Genomic DNA, 22,532 nt, shown 5'->3' with positions numbered 1-22,532 from the left:
AGCCAGAGACATATACTACAGTAGTGGCAACTCCCCCTGGTTACAGCCAGAGATATATACTACAGTAGGGCAATTCCCCCTGGTTACAACCAGAGACATATACTACAGTAGGGCAATTCCCCCTGGTTACAGCCAGAGACATATACTACAGTAGGGCAATTCCCCCTGGTTACAGCCAGAGACATATACTACAGTAGGGCAATTCCCCCTGGTTACAGCCAGAGACATATACTACAGTAGGGCAACTTCCCCTGGTTACAACCAGAGACATATACTACAGTAGTGGCAACTCCCCCTGGTTACAGCCAGAGATATATACTACAGTAGGGCAATTCCCCCTGGTTACAGCCAGAGACATATACTACAGTAGGGCAATTCCCCCTGGTTACAGCCAGAGACATATACTACAGTAGGGCAATTCCCCCTGGTTACAGCCAGAGACATATACTACAGTAGGGCAATTCCCCCTGGTTACAGCCAGAGACATATACTACAGTAGGGCAACTTCCCCTGGTTACAACCAGAGACATATACTACAGTAGGGCAACTCCCCCTGGTTACAACCAGAGACATATACTACAGTAGGGCAATTCCCCCTGGTTACAGCCAGAGACATATACTACAGTAGGGCAACTCCCCTGGTTAGGGCAACTCCCCTGGTTACAGCCAGAGACATATACTACAGTAGGGCAACTCCCCTGGTTACAGCCAGAGACATATACTACAGTAGGGCAACTCCCCCTGGTTACAGCCAGAGACATATACTACAGTAGGGCAATTCCCCCTGGTTACAGCCAGAGACATATACTACAGTAGGGCAATTCCCCCTGGTTACAGCCAGAGACATATACTACAGTAGGGCAATTCCCCCTGGTTACAGCCAGAGACATATACTACAGTAGGGCAACTCCCCCTGGTTACAGCCAGAGACATATACTACAGTAGGGCAACTCCCCCTGGTTACAGCCAGAAACATATACTACAGTAGGGCAACTCCCCCTGGTTACAGCCAGAGAAATATACTACAGTAGGGCAACTCCCCCTGGTTACATTCAGAGACATATACTACAGTAGGGCAATTCCCCCTGGTTACATTCAGAGACATATACTACAGTAGGGCAACTCCCCCTGGTTACAGCCAGAAACATATACTACAGTAGGGCAACTCCCCCTGGTTACAGCCAGAGACATATACTACAGTAGGGCAAGTCCCCCTGGTTACAGCCAGAGACATATACTACAGTAGGGCAAGTCCCCCTGGTTACAGCCAGAGACATATACTACAGTAGGGCAACTCCCCCTGGTTACAGCCAGAGACATATACTACAGTAGGGCAACTCCCCTGGTTACAGCCAGAGACATATACTACAGTAGTGGCAACTCCCCCTGGTTACAGCCAGAGATATATACTACAGTAGGGCAACTCCCCCTGGTTACAACCAGAGGCGTATACTACAGTAGGGCAACTCCCCCTGGTTACAGCCAGAGATATATACTACAGTAGGGCAATTCCCCCTGGTTACATTCAGAGACATATACTACAGTAGGGCAACTCCCCCTGGTTACAACCAGAGACATATACTACAGTAGGGCAATTCCCCCTGGTTACAGCCAGAGACATATACTACAGTAGGGCAACTCCCCCTGGTTACAGCCAGATACATATACTACAGTAGGGCAACTCCCCCTGGTTACAGCCAGAGATATATACTACAGTAGGGCAATTCCCCCTGGTTACAACCAGAGGCATATACTACAGTAGGGCAATTCCCCCTGGTTACAGCCAGAGAAATATACTACAGTAGGGCAATTCCCCCTGGTTACAACCAGAGGCATATACTACAGTAGGGCAATTCCCCCTGGTTACAGCCAGAGACATATACTACAGTAGGACAATTCCCCCTGGTTACAGCCAGAGACATATACTACAGTAGGGCAATTCCCCCTGGTTACAGCCAGAGACATATACTACAGTAGGGCAACTCCCCCTGGTTACATTCAGAGACATATACTACAGTAGGGCAACTCCCCCTGGTTACATTCAGAGACATATACTACAGTAGGGCAACTCCCCCTGGTTACAGCCAGAGACATATACTACAGTAGGGCAATTCCCCCTGGTTACAGCCAGAGACATATACTACAGTACGGCAACTCCCCCTGGTTACAGCCAGAGACATATACTACAGTACGGCAACTCCCCCTGGTTACAGCCAGAGACATATACTACAGTACGGCAATTCCCCCTGGTTACAGCCAGAGACATATACTACAGTAGGGCAATTCCCCCTGGTTACAGCCAGAGACATATACTACAGTAGGGCAACTCCCCCTGGTTACAGCCAGAAACATATACTACAGTAGGGCAACTCCCCCTGGTTACATTCAGAGACATATACTACAGTACGGCAACTCCCCCTGGTTACAGCCAGAGACATATACTACAGTAGGGCAAGTCCCCCTGGTTACAGCCAGAGACATATACTACAGTAGTGGCAACTCCCCCTGGTTACAGCCAGAGACATATACTACAGTAGGGCAACTCCCCCTGGTTACAGCCAGAGACATATACTACAGTAGTGGCAACTCCCCCTGGTTACAGCCAGAGATATATACTACAGTAGGGCAACTCCCCCTGGTTACAACCAGAGGCATATACTACAGTAGGGCAACTCCCCCTGGTTACAGCCAGAGATATATACTACAGTAGGGCAATTCCCCCTGGTTACATTCAGAGACATATACTACAATAGGGCAACTCCCCCTGGTTACAACCAGAGACATATACTACAGTAGGGCAATTCCCCCTGGTTACAGCCAGAGACATATACTACAGTAGGGCAACTCCCCCTGGCTACAGCCAGAGACATATACTACAGTAGGGCAATTCCCCCTGGTTACAACCAGAGGCATATACTACAGTAGGGCAATTCCCCCTGGTTACAGCCAGAGAAATATACTACAGTAGGGCGATTCCCCCTGGTTACAACCAGAGGCATATACTACAGTAGGGCAATTCCCCCTGGTTACAGCCAGAGACATATACTACAGTAGGGCAACTCCCCCTGGTTACATTCAGAGACATATACTACAGTAGGGCAACTCCCCCTGGTTACATTCAGAGACATATACTACAGTAGGGCAACTCCCCCTGGTTACAGCCAGAGACATATACTACAGTAGGGCAATTCCCCCTGGTTACAGCCAGAGACATATACTACAGTACGGCAACTCCCCCTGGTTACAGCCAGAGATATACTACAGTAGGGCAACTCCCCCTGGTTACATTCAGAGACATATACTACAGTAGGGCAATTCCCCCTGGTTACAACCAGAGACATATACTACAGTAGGGCAATTCCCCCTGGTTACAACCAGAGACATATACTACAGTAGGGCAACTCCCCCTGGTTACAACCAGAGACATATACTACAGTAGGTCAACTCCCCCTGGTTACAACCAGAGGCATATACTACAGTAGGGCAACTCCCCCTGGTTACAGCCAGAGATATATACTACAGTAGGGCAATTCCCCCTGGTTACATTCAGAGACATATACTACAGTAGGGCAACTCCCCCTGGTTACAACCAGAGACATATACTACAGTAGGGCAATTCCCCCTGGTTACAGCCAGAGACATATACTACAGTAGGGCAACTCCCCCTGGTTACAACCAGAGGCATATACTACAGTAGGGCAACTCCCCCTGGTTACAGCCAGAGATATATACTACAGTAGGGCAATTCCCCCTGGTTACATTCAGAGACATATACTACAGTAGGGCAACTCCCCCTGGTTACAACCAGAGACATATACTACAGTAGGGCAACTCCCCCTGGTTACAACCAGAGGCATATACTACAGTAGGGCAACTCCCCCTGGTTACAGCCAGAGATATATACTACAGTAGGGCAACTCCCCCTGGTTACAGCCAGAGACATATACTACAGTAGTGGCAACTCCCCCTGGTTACAGCCAGAGACATATACTACAGTAGGGCAACTCCCCCTGGTTACAGCCAGAGACATATACTACAGTAGGGCAACTCCCCCTGGTTACATTCAGAGACATATACTACAGTAGGGCAATTCCCCCTGGTTACATTCAGAGACATATACTACAGTAGGGCAATTCCCCCTGGTTACAACCAGAGGCATATACTACAGTAGGGCAATTCCCCCTGGTTACAGCCAGAGAAATATACTACAGTAGGGCGATTCCCCCTGGTTACAACCAGAGGCATATACTACAGTAGGGCAATTCCCCCTGGTTACAGCCAGAGACATATACTACAGTAGGGCAACTCCCCCTGGTTACATTCAGAGACATATACTACAGTAGGGCAACTCCCCCTGGTTACATTCAGAGACATATACTACAGTAGGGCAATTCCCCCTGGTTACAGCCAGAGACATATACTACAGTAGGGCAACTCCCCCTGGTTACATTCAGAGACATATACTACAGTAGGGCAACTCCCCCTGGTTACATTCAGAGACATATACTACAGTAGGGCAATTCCCCCTGGTTACAACCAGAGACATATACTACAGTAGGGCAATTCCCCCTGGTTACAACCAGAGACATATACTACAGTAGGGCAACTCCCCCTGGTTACAACCAGAGACATATACTACAGTAGGTCAACTCCCCCTGGTTACAACCAGAGACAAATACTACAGTAGGGCAATTCCCCCTGGTTACAGCCAGAGATATATACTACAGTAGGGCAATTCCCCCTGGTTACATTCAGAGACATATACTACAGTAGGGCAATTCCCCCTGGTTACAACCAGAGACATATACTACAGTAGGGCAACTCCCCCTGGTTACAACCAGAGACATATACTACAGTAGGTCAACTCCCCCTGGTTACAACCAGAGACAAATACTACAGTAGGGCAATTCCCCCTGGTTACAGCCAGAGACATATACTACAGTAGGGCAACTCCCCCTGGTTACAGCCAGAGAAATATACTACAGTAGGGCAATTCCCACTGGTTACAGCCAGAGACATATACTACAGTAGGGCAACTCCCCCTGGTTACAGCCAGAGATATATACTACAGTAGGGCAACTCCCCCTGGTTACAGCCAGAGACATATACTACAGTACGGCAACTCCCCCTGGTTACAGCCAGAGACATATACTACAGTAGGGCAATTCCCCCTGGTTACAACCAGAGACATATACTGCATAGATATAGATATATATCGTGTACCATATACTGTATATGGCTGTGGTTACACCTGGCTGACGATCTCCGAGTCCTCTTCAACAAACCACTGTATAGGAGTTCCATCTGCAGCCCTCTGAAGTATCTGTTTCTGGTGGGGACCCTGAAACACAACAACACATTTCATTCCTGTTCATTATATTTAAATGTATACTTTCAATTGTAGTCATTTAGTAGACACTCTTATCCAGAGTGACTTACAGGAGCAATTAGGGTTAAGTGCCTTGCTTAAGGGCACATCAACAGATTTTTCACCTAGTCAGCTCGGAGATTCAAACCAGCGACCTTTCGGTTACTGTGCCAACGTTCTTAACCGCTAGGCTACCTGCCACCCTACATACCATTACACTCTTAACCGCTAGGCTACCTGCCACCCTACATTACACTCTTAACCGCTAGGCTACCTGCCACCCTACATTACATTCTTAACCTCTAGGCTACCTGCCACCCTACATTACACTCTTAACCTCTAGGCTACCTGCCACCCTACATTACACTCTTAACCGCTAGGCTACCTGCCACCCTACATTACACTCTTAACCGCTAGGCTACCTGCCACCCTACATTACACTCTTAACCGCTAGGCTACCTGCCACCCTACATTACACTCTTAACCGCTAGGCTACCTGCCGCCCTACATACCATTACACTCTTAACCGCTAGGCTACCTGCCACCCTACATTACACTCTTAACCGCTAGGCTACCTGCCACCCTACATTACACTCTTAACCGCTAGGCTACCTGCCACCCTACATTACACTCTTAACCGCTAGGCTACCTGCCACCCTACATTACACTCTTAACCGCTAGCCTACCTGCCACCCTACATTACACTCTTAACCGCTAGGCTACCTGCCACCCTACATTACACTCTTAACCACTAGGCTACCTGCCACCCTACATTACACTCTTAACCGCTAGGCTACCTGCCACCCTACATTACATTACACTCTTAACCGCTAGGCTACCTGCCACCCTACATTACACTCTTAACCGCTAGGCTACCTGCCACCCTACATTACACTCTTAACCGCTAGGCTACCTGCCACCCTACATTACTCTTAACCGCTAGGCTACCTGCCACCCTACATTACATTACACTCTTAACCGCTATTTTATCCCCCAGAGAGACCGTCCTGGCTCAGACTCAGACGTTGCTCAGTTCTTTGAGAAAAGTGTGCACTTCTCCCGGTGTGTTGAAGAGATGGCTTCGGCCTTTGTACTGAACTTTCATCCGCGCAGGGTGGATGAGGTAGCCGGTGATGTTCTTCTCCTTCAGTGCTTTGGCGGCAGGTCTGAACTGCTTGCGGCGTCTGGCGAGGTCCGCTCATATCCGGGAAAAGGCTGACCCTCTTCCCATCGATGGCGATGTCCCCTTTGGCTCTTGCGAGTTGCAGTATCTTCTCTCTGTCTTGGAAACGGAGAAACCTGATCAGGACGGCTCGTGGGGGCTCATCTGGCCGGGGTTTCGGCGCTGATGTTCTGTGGGCGCGTTCGATTTCCAGCGGCTTGGTGAAGTTGGTTATGCCTAGGACCTCCGGGATCCATTGAGTGAAGAAACGGACCGGGTCACGGCCCTCGCTGTCCTCTTTCAATCCCACCACACTGATATTACTACGTCTACTCTGGTTCTCCATCTGATCTACTTTGTTTTTGAGGTAGGTATTGTCCTTTTGCAGTTGTGTCAAGACCTGGTCATGTCTAGCAATGGTATCTTCAACTGTGCTAATGCGCAGCTCTGCCTCAGTCGTTCTCAAAAGGAGATCATTCATGGAGGATTTCAGGTCGTCAATGGAAGAATGGAGTTCAGCCGATTTCTTATCGATTTTCAGAGAAAGACCTCTGTTACCATCCTGAATTTCCCGGAGGAGAGTAGCCAGCATGTCAGCAGGCTCGCAAGAGGCTCCATGGCTCTTTGGGAAGGTAAGTACTTGACAATTTATCAGCCGATGTTAGAATATTGTTTCAACGTTGTTATTTAGGTAAAAATAGAACAACTTTGAAGAGCTCGGTTTGTCAACGTCTGCTCAGCTCCGCGGCATCACGTGTCTCCCTACATTACACTCTTAACCGCTAGGCTACCTGCCACCCTACATTACATTAAACTCTTAACCGCTAGGCTACCTGCCACCCTACATTACATTACACTCTTAACCGCTAGGCTACCTGCCGCCCTATATTACATTACACTCTTAACCGCTAGGATACCTGCCGCTCTACATTTACATTTACATTTAAGTCATTTAGCAGACGCTCTATCCAGAGCGACTTACAAATTGGTGCATTCACCTTATGACATCCAGTGGAACAGCCACTTTACAATAGTGCATCTAAATCTTTTTAAGGGGGGTGAGAAGGATTACTTTATCCTATCCTAGGTATTCCTTAAAGAGGTGGGGTTTCAGGTGTCTCTTGGTGATTGACTCCGCTGTCCTGGCGTCGTGAGGGAGTGTGTTCCACCATTGGGGAGCCAGAGCAGCGAACAGTTTTGACTGGGCTGAGCGGGAACTGTACTTCCTCAGTGGTAGGGAGGCTCCAGAGGTGGATGAACGCAGCGCCCTTGTTTGGGTGTAGGGCCTGATCAGAGCCTGCCAGGTGCCGTTCCCTACAGCTCCGTTACCATGGTCTTGTAGCATGCTCTTAAGCCAGTGGAGAGAGCGGAGGAGCGGGGTGACTACCTGAACACCAGACCCTGGATGAGTTGTTTTAATGGCACAGGCAGGGAGCCCAGCCAACAGCGAGTTGCAGTAATCCAGACGGGAGATGACAAATGCCTGGATTAGGACCTGCGCCGCTTCCTGTGTGAGGCAGGGTCATACTCTGCGGATGTTGTAGAGCATGAACCTACAGGAACGGGCCACCGCCTTGATGTTAGTTGAGAACGACAGGGTGTTGTCCAGGATCACGCCAAGGTTCTTAGCGCTCTGGGAGGAGGACACAATGGAGTTGTCAACCGTGATGGCGAGATCATGGAACGGGCAATCCTTCCCGGGAGGAAGAGCAGCTCCGTCTTGCCGAGGTTCAGCTTGAGGTGGTGATCCGTCATCCACACTGATATGTCTGCCAGACATGCAGAGATGCGATCCCACCTGGTCACAGAAGGGGGAAAGGAGAAGATTAATTGTGTCTCGTCTGCATAGCAATGATAGGAGAGACCATGTGAGGTTATGACAGAGCCAAGTGACTTGGTGTATAGCGAGAATAGGAGAGGGCCTAGAACAGAGCCCTGGGGGACACCAGGGTGAGAGCGCGTGGTGAGGAGACAGATTCTCGCCACGCCACCTGGTAGGAGCGACCTGTCAGGTAGGACGCAATCCAGCGTGGGCCGCGCCGGAGATGCCCAACTCGGAGAGGGTGGAGAGGAGGATCTGATGGTTCACAGTATCGAAGGCAGCCGATAGGTCTAGAAGGATGAGAGCAGAGGAGAGAGAGTTAGCTTTAGCAGTGCGGAGCGCCTCCGTGATACAGAGAAGAGCAGTCTCAGTTGAATGACTAGTCTTGAAACCTGACTGATTTGGATCAAGAAGGTCATTCTGAGAGAGATAGCGGGAGAGCTGGCCAAGGACGGCACGTTCAAGAGTTTTGGAGAGAAAAGAAAGAAGGGATACTGGTCTGTAGTTGTTGACATCGGAGGGATCGAGTGTAGGTTTTTTCCAACTTCGCTCCAAGACGGAAGGGACGTGCCAGCGGTCAGGGATGAGTTGATGAGCGAGGTGAGGTAAGGGAGAAGGTCTCCGGAAATGGTCTGGAGAAGAGAGGGAGGGGATAGGGTCGAGCGGGCAGGTTGTTGGGCGGCCGGCCGTCTGACGCAGATTTCATCTGGAGAGAGAGGGGAGAAAGAGGTCAGAGCACAGGGTAGGGAGTGAGCAGAACCGGTGTCGTTTGACTTAGCAAACGAGGATCGGTGTCGGACCTTCTTTTCAAAATGGTTGACGGTCATCTGCAGAGAGGGAGGAGGGGGGAGGGGGAGGAGGATTCAGGAGGGAGGAGAAGGTGGCAAAGAGCTTCCTAGGGTTAGAGGCAGATGCTTGGAATTTAGAGGGTAGAAAGTGGCTTTAGCAGCAGAGACAGAGGAGGAAAATGTAGAGAGGAGGGAGCGAAAGGATGCCAGGTCCGCAGGGGAGGCGAGTTTTCCTCCATTTCCGTCTTTGTGAGCTCGCAATGAGTCGTCGAGCCACGGAGCGGGAGGGGAGGACCGAGCCGGCCTGGAAGATAGGGGACATAGAGAGTCAAAGGATGCAGAAAGGGAGGAGAGGAGGGTTGAGGAGGCAGAATCAGGAGATAGGTTGGAGAAGGTTTGAGCAGAGGGAAGAGATGATAGGATGGAAGAGGAGAGAGTAGCGGGGAGAGAGAGCGAAGGTTGGGACGGCGCGATACCATCCGAGTAGGGGCAGTGGGGAAGTGTTGGATGAGAGCGAGAGGGAAAAGGATACAAGGTAGTGGTCGGAGACTTGGAGGGAGTTGCAATGAGGTTAGTGGAAGAACAGCATCTAGTAAAGATGAGGTCAGCGTATTGCCTGCCTTGTGAGTAGGGGGATGGTGAGAGGGTGAGGTCAAAAGAGGAAAGGAGTGGAAAGAAGGAGGCAGAGAGGAATGAGTCAAAGGTAGACGTGGGGAGGTTAAAGTCGCCCAGAACTGTGAGAGGTGAGCCGTCCTCAGGAAAGGAGCTTATCAAGACATCAAGCTCATTGGCTCTCTCCGAGGGGACCTGGAGGGCGATAAATGATAAGGATGTTAAGCTTGAAAGGGCTGGTAACTGTGACAGCATGAAATTCAAAGGAGGCGATAGACAGATGGGTAAGGGGAGAAAGAGAGAATGACCACTTGGGAGAGATGAGGATCCCGGTGCCACCACCCCGCTGACCAAAAGCTCTCGGGTGTGCGAGAACACGTGGGCGGACGAAGAGAGAGCAGTAGGAGTAGCAGTGTTATCTGTGGTGATCCATGTTTCCGTCAGTGCCAAGAAGTCGAGGGACTGGAGGGAGGCATAGGCTGAGATGAACTCTGCCTTGTTGGCCGCAGATCGGCAGTTCCAGAGGCTACCGGAGACCTGGAACTCCACGTGGGTCGTGCGCGCTGGGACCACCAGATTAGGTGGCAATGGAGCGTTTGTATGGTCTGTGCAGAGAGGAGATAACAGGGATAGACAGACACATAGTTGACAGGCTACAGAAGAGGCTACGCTAATGCAAGGAGATTGGAATGACAAGTGGACTACACGCTCGAATGTTCAGAAAGTTAAGCAGCAAGAATCTTATTGACTAAAATGATTAAAATGATACAGTACTGCTGAAGTAGGCTAGCTGGCAGTGGCTGCGTTGTTGACTTTGTAGGCTAGCTGGCAGTGGCTGCGTTGTTGACACTACACTAATCAAGTCGTTCCGTTTAGTGTAATAGTTTCTACAGTGCTGCTATTCGGGGCTAGCTGGCTAGCTAGCAGTGTTGATTACGTTACGTTGCGTTAACGACAATAGCTGGCTAGCTAACCTAGAAAATCGCTCTAGACTACACAATTATCTTTGATACACAGATTCTATGTAGCTAGCTATGTAGCTAGCTACAATCAAACAAATCAAACCGTTGTGCTGTAATGAAATGAAATGAAAATGTGATACTACCTGTGGAGCGAAGCGGAATGCGTGGTTGTTGAGTGCGGAAGTTCTATTCAGTAGACGTTGGCTGCTGTTGGCTAGCTAGCAGTGTCTCCTACGTTAAGGATGACAAATAGCTGGCTAGCTAACCTGGTAAATTAAGATAATCACTCTAAGACTACACGCTCTAAACTACACAATTATCTTGGATACGAAGACAGCAAAGACAACTATGTAGCTAGCTAACACTACACTAATCAAGTCGTTCAGTTGAGTGTAATAGTTTCTACAGTGCTGCTATTCGGTAGACGGTGGACGTTTGCTAGCTGGCTAGCTGCTGGGCAGATAGCAGTGTAGACTACGTTAGGACGACGAAATATGAAGTTGCAATAGAAGTACTGACTGTTTCACTTTGTTGTCCTCTTTCTTTTCCTTTTTCTTCTGTCCTTCTTTTGTCCTTATTTTGTCTTCCTTTCTTCTGTTAACTAGATATTTATTGTTGTTATTCTTTGTAAGCTAGCTAGCTTCTTCCAGGAGAGTCCCTAGCAACTGCTTAGCAACAAGTAAACAATTCTGCTAGCAATTCAGCTAGCTAAGATAACTGTACAATTTTATGAAAATAGTTAATTTTTCAAAAGCCTGTCTTTTTTGGTTTGTTCCTTGTTTTGTCTTCTATTGAGTCTTGCAGTTCTCTTGATTTTTTCGATGTACTTCACTCTAAAAAACATTTAAATCTCAACATATACAGGAGCTCATTGTTCAGCAGCTGCTCAATTTAGAACTCCGGAATTCAGTTCCGTAGTATACATATAGCTCTACATTACATTACACTCTTAACCGCTAGGCTACCTGCCGCTCTACATTATATTACACTCTTAACCGCTAGGCTACCTGCCACCCTACATTACATTACACTCTTAACCGCTAAGCTACCTGCCACCCTACATTACATTACACTCTTAACCGCTAGGCTACCTGCCACCCTACATTACATTCCCGTTCCTTTAATATCAATATGAGATGTTAGTAATGCTATGGTGGTGAGTGTTAGGGAGCATCCTCACCTGCAGGTAGGGCGGGAGGTGAGTGGACGTGGGGCTCTTCACTCTGAACGACCCCTGGCCTTCCAGGGAACTCGGGCGTGACTTCTGGAACTGGTTCCAGGACTTGAGCTCGTCTGACGACATCTCCCTGGGCAACACCCGGCCAGGTTGGTTGGGGTACTCCCTCAGTGACGGGGTATGTACCAGGCGAGTGTAGGGGGGTGGAGGCTTCAGAACTCTCCTGGGGGATGACGGTGGGGGCCCCTGCTGCCAGTGTCTGTGCTGCTGCTGTGGCTGGGGGGGCCGGGAGGGGGACAGGTAAAGACCCTTCCCCAGGGGACTGCCCAGGTCCTGTGGGGAAAGAGGGGAACAGGTGCCTTCCTCTGCCATTCTTCTTCTCAAGCTGGGAGAGGACCGGTGCTGGTTGTTTTTCTTGTGAAAGCTGGAGCCATTCAACGCAGGGCTGGTGGGACTTTGGGCTCCGTAGTGGAAGCCATAGGGAGGAGGGCAGAGCTTGGGGATATCGGCAGATGCGGGGCCCTCCCTGTCTTTGTGATTATCTCTGTCCGTGTCCCGGCTGGGGGGGCTGGTGTAGGAGGGGACAGAGTGTTCAGAGCTGCTGTCCTCAGAGCTGGACTGGTACAGTCGCTGGGGGCTGGTGTAGGATGGGACAGAGTGTTCAGAGCTGGACTGGTACAGACGCTGGGGGGTGTACTGTGGAGACCGAACCAGGAACTCTGGCCGTCGGCGTGGCAACCTGGCTCTCCCACGTCCCTCACCCAGGTCATGAGTGGGCTTACTTCTGGGAAGCCTGAGAAGAGGAAAAAAGACAGGGGAGAAAAAAGTGAGCTCCTGTGATGCACTTTGTGTCTGTCTGTCTCCCTATACTGTACAATTAATACAGCAACTTCATTATGAAATGCGATCTAATCTAGTCAATATATTTTATCAATATAATTTATGTAACCTATTACCCACCCACAATAATAGACATTACACGAAGACACAATAAAGATAATCAACACCTTTATCTGTGTTATGGTGTTGATGTTCTGTGTTATGGTGTTGATGTTCTGTGTTATGGTGTTGACGTTCTGTGTTATGGTGTTGACGTTCTGTGTTATGGTGTTGACGTTCTGTGTTATGGTGTTGACGTTCTGTGTTATGGTGTTGACGTTCTGTGTTATGGTGTTGACGTTCTGTGTTATGGTGTCGACAGTCTGTGTTATGGTGTCGACAGTCTGTTGACAGTCTGTGTTATGGCGTCGACAGTCTGTGTTATGGTGTCGACAGTCTGTGTTATGGCGTCGACAGTCTGTGTTATGGTGTCGACAGTCTGTGTTATGGTGTCGACAGTCTGTGTTATGGCGTCGAGAGTCTGTGTTATGGTGTCGACAGTCTGTGTTATGGCGTCGACAGTCTGTGTTATGGCGTCGACAGTCTGTGTTATGGCGTTGACAGTCTGTCGACAGTCTGTGTTACGGTGTCGACAGTCTGTGTTATGGCGTCGACAGTCTGTGTTATGGCGTCGACAGTCTGTGTTATGGCGTCGACAGTCTGTGTTATGGCGTCGACAGTCTGTGTTATGGCGTCGACAGTCTGTGTTATGGCGTCGACAGTCTGTGTTATGGCGTCGACAGTCTGTGTTATGGCGTCGACAGTCTGTGTTATGGCGTCGACAGTCTGTGTTATGGCGTCGACAGTCTGTGTTATGGCGTCGACAGTCTGTGTTATGGTGTCGACAGTCTGTGTTATGGCGTCGACAGTCTGTGTTATGGCGTCGACAGTCTGTGTTATGGCGTCGACAGTCTGTGTTATGGCGTCGACAGTCTGTATTATGGCGTCGACAACAGTCTGTGTTATGGCGTCGACAGTCTGTGTTATGGCGTCGACAGTCTGTGTTATGGCGTCGACAGTCTGTGTTATGGCGTCGACAGTCTGTGTTATGGCGTCGACAGTCTGTGTTATGGCGTCGACAGTCTGTGTTATGGCGTCGACAGTCTGTGTTATGGCGTCGACAGTCTGTGTTATGGCGTCGACAGTCTGTGTTATGGCGTTGACAGTCTGTGTTATGGCGTCGACAGTCTGTGTTATGGCGTCGACAGTCTGTGTTATGGCGTCGACAGTCTGTGTTATGGCGTCGACAGTCTGTGTTATGGCGTCGACAGTCTGTATTATGGCGTCGACAACAGTCTGTGTTATGGCGTGACAGTCTGTGTTATGGCGTCGACAGTCTGTGTTATGGCGTCGACAGTCTGTGTTATGGTGTCGACAGTCTGTGTTATGGCGTCGACAGTCTGTGTTATGGCGTCGACAGTCTGTGTTATGGCGTCGACAGTCTGTGTTATGGTGTCGAACAGTCTGTGTTATGGCGTCGACAGTCTGTGTTATGGCGTCGACAGTCTGTGTTATGGCGTCGACAGTCTGTGTTATGGCGTCGACAGTCTGTGTTATGGTGTCGAACAGTCTGTGTTATGGCGTTGACAGTCTGTGTTATGGCGTCGACAGTCTGTGTTATGGCGTCGACAGTCTGTGTTATGGCGTCGACAGTCTGTGTTATGGTGGTGACGTTGTTAAGCGTTAGTGTTAGAGGAAATTATAGTTGAAATGATTAATTATGTATACATTTCTGATTAAAACCATTTATTCTGATACTATTATGTTATGATATGAAATGTATGGGCTCTTGGTTAAGCTGTTACTGAAAATGTAAGGATAACAAATTAATTGTCTGTACCTTGCGGGTTTAAGGAGGAGAGATGATATAGCTTTTCAGACAGATAAGAATGTTTGGGTTGTGTTCCATTACTGGAGAAAAGTATATCTTTTAGACAGTTTGGAATGTAGTTTTATGAGGGGAGTAGAAGAAGATTTCCGGACCTAAAAACACTGGGCTATTGTGAGAATCGGAGAGAGAGTGTGGGAAACTGATGATGTCATTTTCAGTTTATAACCTGTGGAAATTTGTATTTTGGGTCAGTACTCACTTGAATTAAACGCTGTTTACCTGGCTTTTAAGACTGGTCTCGATCTACTTCATGCATAATTAATGAACTTACACCTCATTAATGAACTAGAAACAAGTGCGAATTTGGTTTTGGCTACAAAATACATAGGAATTTAGAATTCCTCTATCAGTTAGTTGGTTACCTGAAGGACAGGGAGTACTGTCTGCGTACATGCAGCTCTGGAGTAGAGGGGGCGCTGGAGGAGTTGATCTGTCCATGTCTCAGAGCCAGGTTCTTAATGGAGGGGAAGTGGGAGGGCAGGACTCTGCTGTCTGCAGGGAACACTGGGGTCCCTACTGGGGTCCCTACTGGACTTCTGCTCAGAAAAAGAGGGAGAGAGAAAGAGTGGGCAGGGCAGGATTTAGACAACTGCTAGTTTAAAAGTTAGAGGATGTAGTTTATGTAGTCAAAAGCAAAACCCTTTTTATGGGGTTCTGGGCAGAATAAATATTTGAGTAGCGAAGTAGGACCTGCACACTCAGTTGCTCCACCTTTATTGGTTAACAGCGTTCTGATCCAAAACGGATATGGACTCTTACCTGGGCCTGCTGCTGCAGACAGAGAGAGGTGTGTTAGGTTTCAGATAGGGCTGGTCCAGATTAGACTCTCTCCAGGGGGAGTTCTGGATGGGGGAGCGCTCAGGAAACTCCACACTGCAGCTGGAGCCCATACTGGAGGTCTGGGTCTGCTCCACACTGCAGCTGGAGCCGAGGCTCTGGCTCTGGGCTGAGGTGTGATGGAGACTGCCCTGGGAGGAGGAGGACTGGAGGGACAGGGAGCCCACAGAGGACTGTATGAGTGGGTCTACAGATGATGAGGAAGAGAGAGAGTCTATGGATAGACAGAGGAGACACAATAGAAAGGGTCAGACATGACACTTTGGAATAGTTGAATTGTATTGGCATTTCTACTGTGTTAGTTGATAACTCACCATCGTCCAGGGCCACTGCATCAGACAGGGAGCTGTCATCAGACATGCACAGATCTGGGGACAGAAATAAAGGCTTTATTTAAGACTTCATTCAATTAGGGGAAGGGGTTGTGAAAATGATCAACATTGTAGTGTAATTCTTCTGACATGTACTGCTTATGTGATTCAATAACTAAACAATTGTGAATTTTAAAAAACTCCAACCTCCATCGGAATGAGTGAGAATATAACCAAAGACAGTACCGTATGAAAATAGGCATAGCCTTAATGGCCATGCACTCTTAGAATCTTCCTAGGTTCCAGCCTTTCTAGGGAGTTTTTCCTAGTCACCGTTCGAATGCATCTGCATTGCTTTTAGACTGGGTTTCTGAATACGAACTTTGTGACATCTGCTTACATAAAAAGGGCTTTATAAATACATTTCATTGATCGGCAGAAACTAGCTAAGCTCATGCATAGAAACATGTCATCGGGTCTTAACTGTCCAATAAAAATAGTATCTGAAATACTTCTTCAGTATATCCTGTCCACAGGGGGCTGCTCAGGGGAGGACGGCTCATAATAATGGCTGGAATGGAGTAAATGGAATGGTATTAAACACCTGGAAACTGTGTGTTTGATGTGTCTGATACCATTCCATTTATTCCGTTCCAGCCATTACTATGAGTCGTCCTCCCCAATTAAGGTGCCACCGGCCTCCTGTGATCCTGTTGCTATCATCCGTAAAATATCTGTATAAATTAATTGGTCCCAATTAAGTATGAACAACAGTACAACTATAAAACTAAATTTGTTTTTGACAAAAATGAAAACTTGTCAGGTCGTCACTTTCACTAGGTTGGAGTTATAACATGTTCAACTACTTAAGAAATGGGATACAATCTAGGTTGTGCCTTTAGATTTAGAGAAAATGAACAACTAAGGAATCATTTTTCTTTTCTCTCATCGACTTCTCAAGCTCCAGCCTGGTCTGCTTGGTTTGCTTCGCAAGCGTTCCCGGAAGTCTCACAATGTTTAGAAAATGTGTTTCTGTATAACCTAAGCTCCCTGCAGACTGCAGAGCCCAATGTGGCCAGATGGGGGCAGCAGTAGCACAGGCGCAGCATTCACCTCTGTGTTTGGCTGTGTTGTTGTTCTTGTTGGTCGGTGGAGAGGAGCACTCATTTCTGATCCTGTGCTGAAACACAGCTTCCTGGAGATCCTTAACTTTCCTATCTTCCCTCTTACACTGCTGCAGCCTGCTCTTCTTCTGTGGTTTGGACAGGTGCTCCTCCACTGAGAGTCTACGGGCCGCTTCAACGATCTGGAGCTGCAAGGCCAGGTCTGCCTCTAAGGAATGAAGCTCTGAATCCTGAGTGAGAGAGAGTTTGTATTTTTATTTTGCTTAGATGAATAGAATAACAATGACCTATCAATTTAATAGACTTCTTGATTGGGCTGGGTTTAAGGAAATAAATACTGTATTCAGTGTTCAAATCTCTCTATCTGATATGCACTTTGCCTTTGCTTATAAGCTTTACGACATATTGTTAGGAAAAACCCCTGACCTTACCTATTACCAATACTGTGTAATATAGGAAGTGTAAAGGATGACCGTGGGAAGGGTTCATATTGGTCTGTACCTCTCCATCCTGGTGGATGAGACTGTCATCCAGTTTGAATGTAGCTCCTATCCTCCTTCGGACACAAGGGGGCTTCTCATCAAGAAGTAGGGGGTAGTCTGAAGACAACTTACCTGTCAGCTCCTGTAAAATAAATACAATCCAAAGTCAACTGAAGTCATTTCTAAACATACCCCTAAGAGACTAGATCTGAAAGAGCAGCCTGTAACTCTTCTATGAACCATTGGTATGTAAATATGAGACGTGCAGGAGACTTATGTTAGCCCACTGAACTACAACCTAGGCATTACCTCAGGGCGCTAACATAGGTCTTCAGGTCTCAGGCTAGGTTAGACACTCACAGCCTCCCTGATGCAAAAAAAAATATATATATATATTTATTATTATTATTTATTATTTATATATTTTTTATTAGGGGGTAGATCAGCTTTAATATTGCAGATAGATTGTAGCTTCCATCAATGTAATTGTCTGCATCACCCATATTGTCACGTGTGCTCCCTCGCTGGCCTCTAGGTCACCAGGCTGCTCATTAGGGCGCACACCTGTCACCAGCGTTACGTGCATAATGACACTCACCTGGACTCCATCACCTCCTTGATCACCTGCCCTTTATATGTCACTCCCTTTGGTTTCCTCCCCAGTCGTCATTGTTCCTGTTTCATGTCGGTGACTGTTTGTGTTTCTTGTTTTGTTCATTAATTAAATGTATTCACTCCCTGAACTTGCTTCCCGACTCTCAGTGTACATCGTTACACATGTATTTTTGTTGCAAATATATATATATATACAGTACCAGTCAAAAGTTTGGATACACCTACTCATTCAAGGGTTTTTCATTATTTTTTAACATGAAATAACACCATATATAACACCATATATTTTATATTTGAGATTCTTCAAAGTAGCCACCCTTTGCCTTGATGACAGCTTTGCACACTCCTAGCATTCTCTCAACCAGCTTCATGAGGTAGTCACCTGGAATGCATTTCAATTAACAGGTGTGCCTTGTTAAAAGTTGTGGAATTTATTTCCTTAATGCATTTGAGCCAATCAGTTGTGTTCAAACAAGGTATGGGTGGTATACAGAAGATGGCTCTATTTGGTAAAAGACCAAGTCCATATTATGGCAAGAACAGCTTAAATAAGCAAAGAGAAAGGACAGTCCATCATCACTTTAAGACATGAAGGTCAGTCAATGCGGAAAATTTCAAGAACTTTGAAACTTTCTTCAAGTGCAGTTGCAAAAAAATCAAGCGATACGATGAAACTGGTTCTCATGAGGACTGCCACAGGAAAGGAAGACCCAGAGGTACCTCTGCTGCAGAGGATAAGTTCATTAGAGTTACCAGCCTCAGAAATTGCAGCCCAACTAAATGCGTCACAGAGTTCAAGTAACAGACGCATCTCGACATCAATTCTTCAGAGGAGAATGCGTGAATTTAATTTTTTTATTTTTTAATGTTACCTTTCTTTAACTAGGCAAGTCAGTTCAGAACAAATTCTTATTTACAACGACGGCCTAGGAACAGTGGGTTAACTGACTTGTTAACCCACTGTTAATAACAGTGGCAGAATGACAGATTTGTACCTTGTCAGCTAAGGAATTCGAAATTGCAACCTTTCGGTTACTAGCCCAACGCTCTAACCACTAGGCTACCTGCCGCCCCAATCAGGCCTTTGAATTGCTGCAAAGAAACCACTACTAAAGGACATCAATAAGAAGAGACTTGCTTGGGCCAAGAAACAGGAGCAATGGACATTAGACCAGTAGAAATCTGTCCTTTGGTCTGATGAGTCCAAACGTGAGATTTTTGGTTCCAACCACCGTGTTTTTGTGAGACGAAGAGTAGGTGACCGGATGATCTAGGTGACCGGATGATCTAGGTGACCGGATGATCTAGGTGACCGGATGATCTAGGTGACCGGATGATCTAGGTGACCGGATGTGGTTCCCACTGTGAAGCATCGAGGAGGAGGTGTGATGGTGCTTTGCTGATGACACTGTCAGTGATTTATTTAGAATTCAAGGCACACTTAACCAGCATGGCTACCACAGCATTCTGCAGAGTTACGCCATCCCATCTGGTTTGCGCGTAGTTGGACTATCAATTGTTTTCCTACAGGACAATGACCCAAAACACATCTCCAGGCTGTGTAAGGGCTATTTGACCAAGAAGGAGAGTGATGGAGTGCTGCATCAGATGACCTGGCTTTCACAATCACCCGACCTCAACCCAATTGAGATGGTTTGGGATGAGTTGGACAGCAGAGTGAAGGAAAAGCAGCCAACAAGTGCTCAACATATGTGGGAACTCCTTCAAGACTGTTGGAAAAGCATTCCTCATGAAGCTGGTTGAGAGAATGCCAAGAGTGTGCAAAGCTGTCATCAAGGCAAACGGTGGCTACTTTGAAGAATCTCAAATCTCAAATATATTTTGATTTGTTTATCACTTTTTTGGTTACTACATGATTCCATGTGTTATTTCATAGTTTAATGTCTTCACTATTAATCTACAATGTAGAAAACCCCTGGAATGAGTAGGTGTGTCCAAACTTTTGACTGGTACTGTATATATATATATATATATATATATATATCTCAACACCGGTACAGATATGCAGAAATACAATATTGTGAATACTCACAGCCTCTCTAATGCAGAGCTTCTTGAGGTCCAGTAGACACAGTTCCAGCCTGTTCTCCAGAGCCTGGTGCTTCAGCCTCATGGCCCGGGTGTGGGTGGTCAGGTCCTTGACTGGCAACGTGGGGCTGTCGGGACCTGAGATGATGTTAATGGAGATTTTTCCACAGAGCACAGGCCTCATGCAGGCATCACATGGTGCCACATTTGGTGCTTTTATCACAGAATTAACGATTGCTATAGATTATAGACATTTCAGCAAGCTTGCCAACTATCAATACACTTTATCTCCTGAATTTATCTCTGAAGTTCAATATTTGATAGGATAGATTTAGGTCTCAGCATTAATAATGTGTTCAGTGCTTTCCGTAAAGATTTATATCTGAACCTAGAATGGATCTCTTTCACATTTAGGGTTGTTGATGTGTTAAGCTCTTACCAGAGTTGAGAATGATCCCACTGTCAGTGTCACTGGTCTCCTCTTTATCCACCATGGCTGTTGGAAGGTATTTTCACACTGTTAAAACCTGTTGGAAAATGGATAAATATTTCAATCGGATTTATGAAATCATCCTTATTCACCAAAACATATCCAGCTTTATGATCACTCAGGACAGGAGAAAACTGATTCACCTAAAAAATATATGTTTCCATTCCTGATGCCGAAAGTATTTTTATTCTGATCCTCTAGCTTCCTCTTCTCTCTCTTTCTTATTCTCCCTCCTCCCTCTTCTCCCTCCCCCTCCTGCCCTGTTCCCCCTCCTGCTCTGTTCTCCCTCCCTCCTGCTCTGTTCTCCCTCCCTCCTGCCCTGTTCTCCCTCCCTCCTGCCCTGTTCTCCCTCCCTCCTGCTCTGTCCTCCCTCCCTCCTCCCTGTTCTCCCTCCTTCTCTGTTCTCCCTCCCTCCTGCTCTGTTCTCCCTCCCTCCTGCCCTGTTCTCCCTCCCTCCTGCCCTGTTCTCCCTCCCTCCTGCCCTGTTCTCCCTCCTGCTCTGTCCTCCCTCCCTCCTGCTCTGTTCTCCCTCCCTCCTGCTCTGTTCTCCCTCCCTCCTGCCCTGTTCTCCCTCCCTCCTGCTCTGTTCTCCCTCCCTCCTGCTCTGTCCTCCCTCCCTCCTGCCCTGTTCTCCCTCCCTCCTGCTCTGTTCTCCCTCCCTCCTGCCCTGTTCTCCCTCCCTCCTGCCCTGTTCTCCCTCCCTCCTGCTCTGTTCTCCCTCCCTCCTGCTCTGTTCTCCCTCCCTCCTGCCCTGTTCTCCCTCCCTCCTGCCCTGTTCTCCCTCCCTCCTGCCCTGTTCTCCCTCCCTCCTGCCCTGTTCTCCCTCCTGCTCTGTCCTCCCTCCCTCCTGCTCTGTTCTCCCTCCCTCCTGCTCTGTTCTCCCTCCCTCCCTCCTGCCCTGTTCTCCCTCCCTCCTGCCCTGTTCTCCCTCCCTCCTGCCCTGTTCTCCCTCCCTCCTGCCCTGTTCTCCCTCCCTCCTGCCCTGTTCTCCCTCCCTCCTGCCCTGTTCTCCCTCCTGCTCTGTCCTCCCTCCCTCCTGCCCTGTTCTCCCTCCCTCCTGCTCTGTTCTCCCTTCACAGGCAGCAGCCCCCATGCTTGACTCGGCACATGTGCGAGGGGACCAGGGGTTAATCCGAAACCGGACGCTATGGCAACGGTCACAGGGCGCACCGCTGTTCTCCGAGGGGAGTGTGTGTGTGTTGCCATACGGAATGTCAGAGGGCGTTTAAAAGGGACGCACCGTCACACCCCAAAAAAGAGAACAGGAAAGCAGATGGCTGCAGAGCAGGGGAATTATCCCTCTCATGGACTGCACCTGTTCCCCCTCCCAGAGTCACACACACACACCAACAGCGCTCCATTCAACCAGTGTCCAGAGAAACAACCCTCGAGGGGCTTTTGAAGTGGAACAATGTTTCAATGCTGAGCCTGTCTCTGTAGCATCAGCCAGCTCACATAAAGACACTAAAGGTTCATGATATAGCACATCTAGGATTTCACTTATACATTCTCACACTGTTGAACACATAAACAAACAATGTTTATGATCCATTCTATTATTTGTGTGTGTGTGTGTTTGTGTGTGTGTGTGTGTGTGTGTGCGTGTGCGTGTGTGTGTATATGTACTAGGGTTGAATGGCGGGAACCCGGTTACTGAGATTTACCGCCCAAAACCACTCCCTTTCCCCGGTATAAATAACTGCTGAGAAGACGGTAAATTATAATAAATTATTTATATGAACAGCATGGTGTGAAATGGAACTTTTAAATTATATGCCATGTCTAAATACGGCCTCTATACGGCCTCCATACGGCCTCTATATGGCTTCCATACGGTCTCCATACGGCCTCTATACGGCCTCCATACGGCCTCTATATGGCTTCCATACGGCCTCCATACGGCCTCCATACGGCCTCCATACGGCCTCCATACGACCTCTATACGGCCTCCATACGGCCTCTA

The 22,532-nt window shown here is 47.9% G+C and overlaps 2 protein-coding genes across 2 annotated transcripts; both read right to left on the bottom strand.

Moving 5' to 3' along the window:
* Nucleotides 1–736: 736 nt before the first annotated feature.
* LOC127913192 (innate immunity activator protein-like) lies at nucleotides 737–15,814 on the bottom strand. The gene is made up of 4 exons (XM_052484798.1): nucleotides 15,421–15,814; nucleotides 15,024–15,197; nucleotides 11,895–12,684; nucleotides 737–5,341 (listed from the first exon to the last, which is right to left on the bottom strand). Exons 1-4 carry the CDS (start codon nucleotides 15,549–15,551, stop codon nucleotides 5,246–5,248), a joined length of 1,191 nt encoding a protein of 396 aa, XP_052340758.1. The 5' UTR covers nucleotides 15,552–15,814; the 3' UTR covers nucleotides 737–5,245.
* On the bottom strand, nucleotides 15,813–20,611 carry LOC118373030 (innate immunity activator protein-like). The gene is made up of 4 exons (XM_052484799.1): nucleotides 20,519–20,611; nucleotides 20,084–20,217; nucleotides 16,923–17,557; nucleotides 15,813–15,866 (listed from the first exon to the last, which is right to left on the bottom strand). Exons 1-3 carry the CDS (start codon nucleotides 20,571–20,573, stop codon nucleotides 17,342–17,344), a joined length of 405 nt encoding a protein of 134 aa, XP_052340759.1. The 5' UTR covers nucleotides 20,574–20,611; the 3' UTR covers nucleotides 15,813–15,866; nucleotides 16,923–17,341.
* Between the last annotated feature and the right edge of the window lie 1,921 nt (nucleotides 20,612–22,532).

The sequence above is a fragment of the Oncorhynchus keta genome, chromosome 28 (genome assembly GCF_023373465.1).
Source record: "Oncorhynchus keta strain PuntledgeMale-10-30-2019 chromosome 28, Oket_V2, whole genome shotgun sequence".
NCBI classification, from domain to species: domain Eukaryota; kingdom Metazoa; phylum Chordata; class Actinopteri; order Salmoniformes; family Salmonidae; genus Oncorhynchus; species Oncorhynchus keta.
This window is presented reverse-complemented; position numbering and strand designations above follow the sequence as displayed.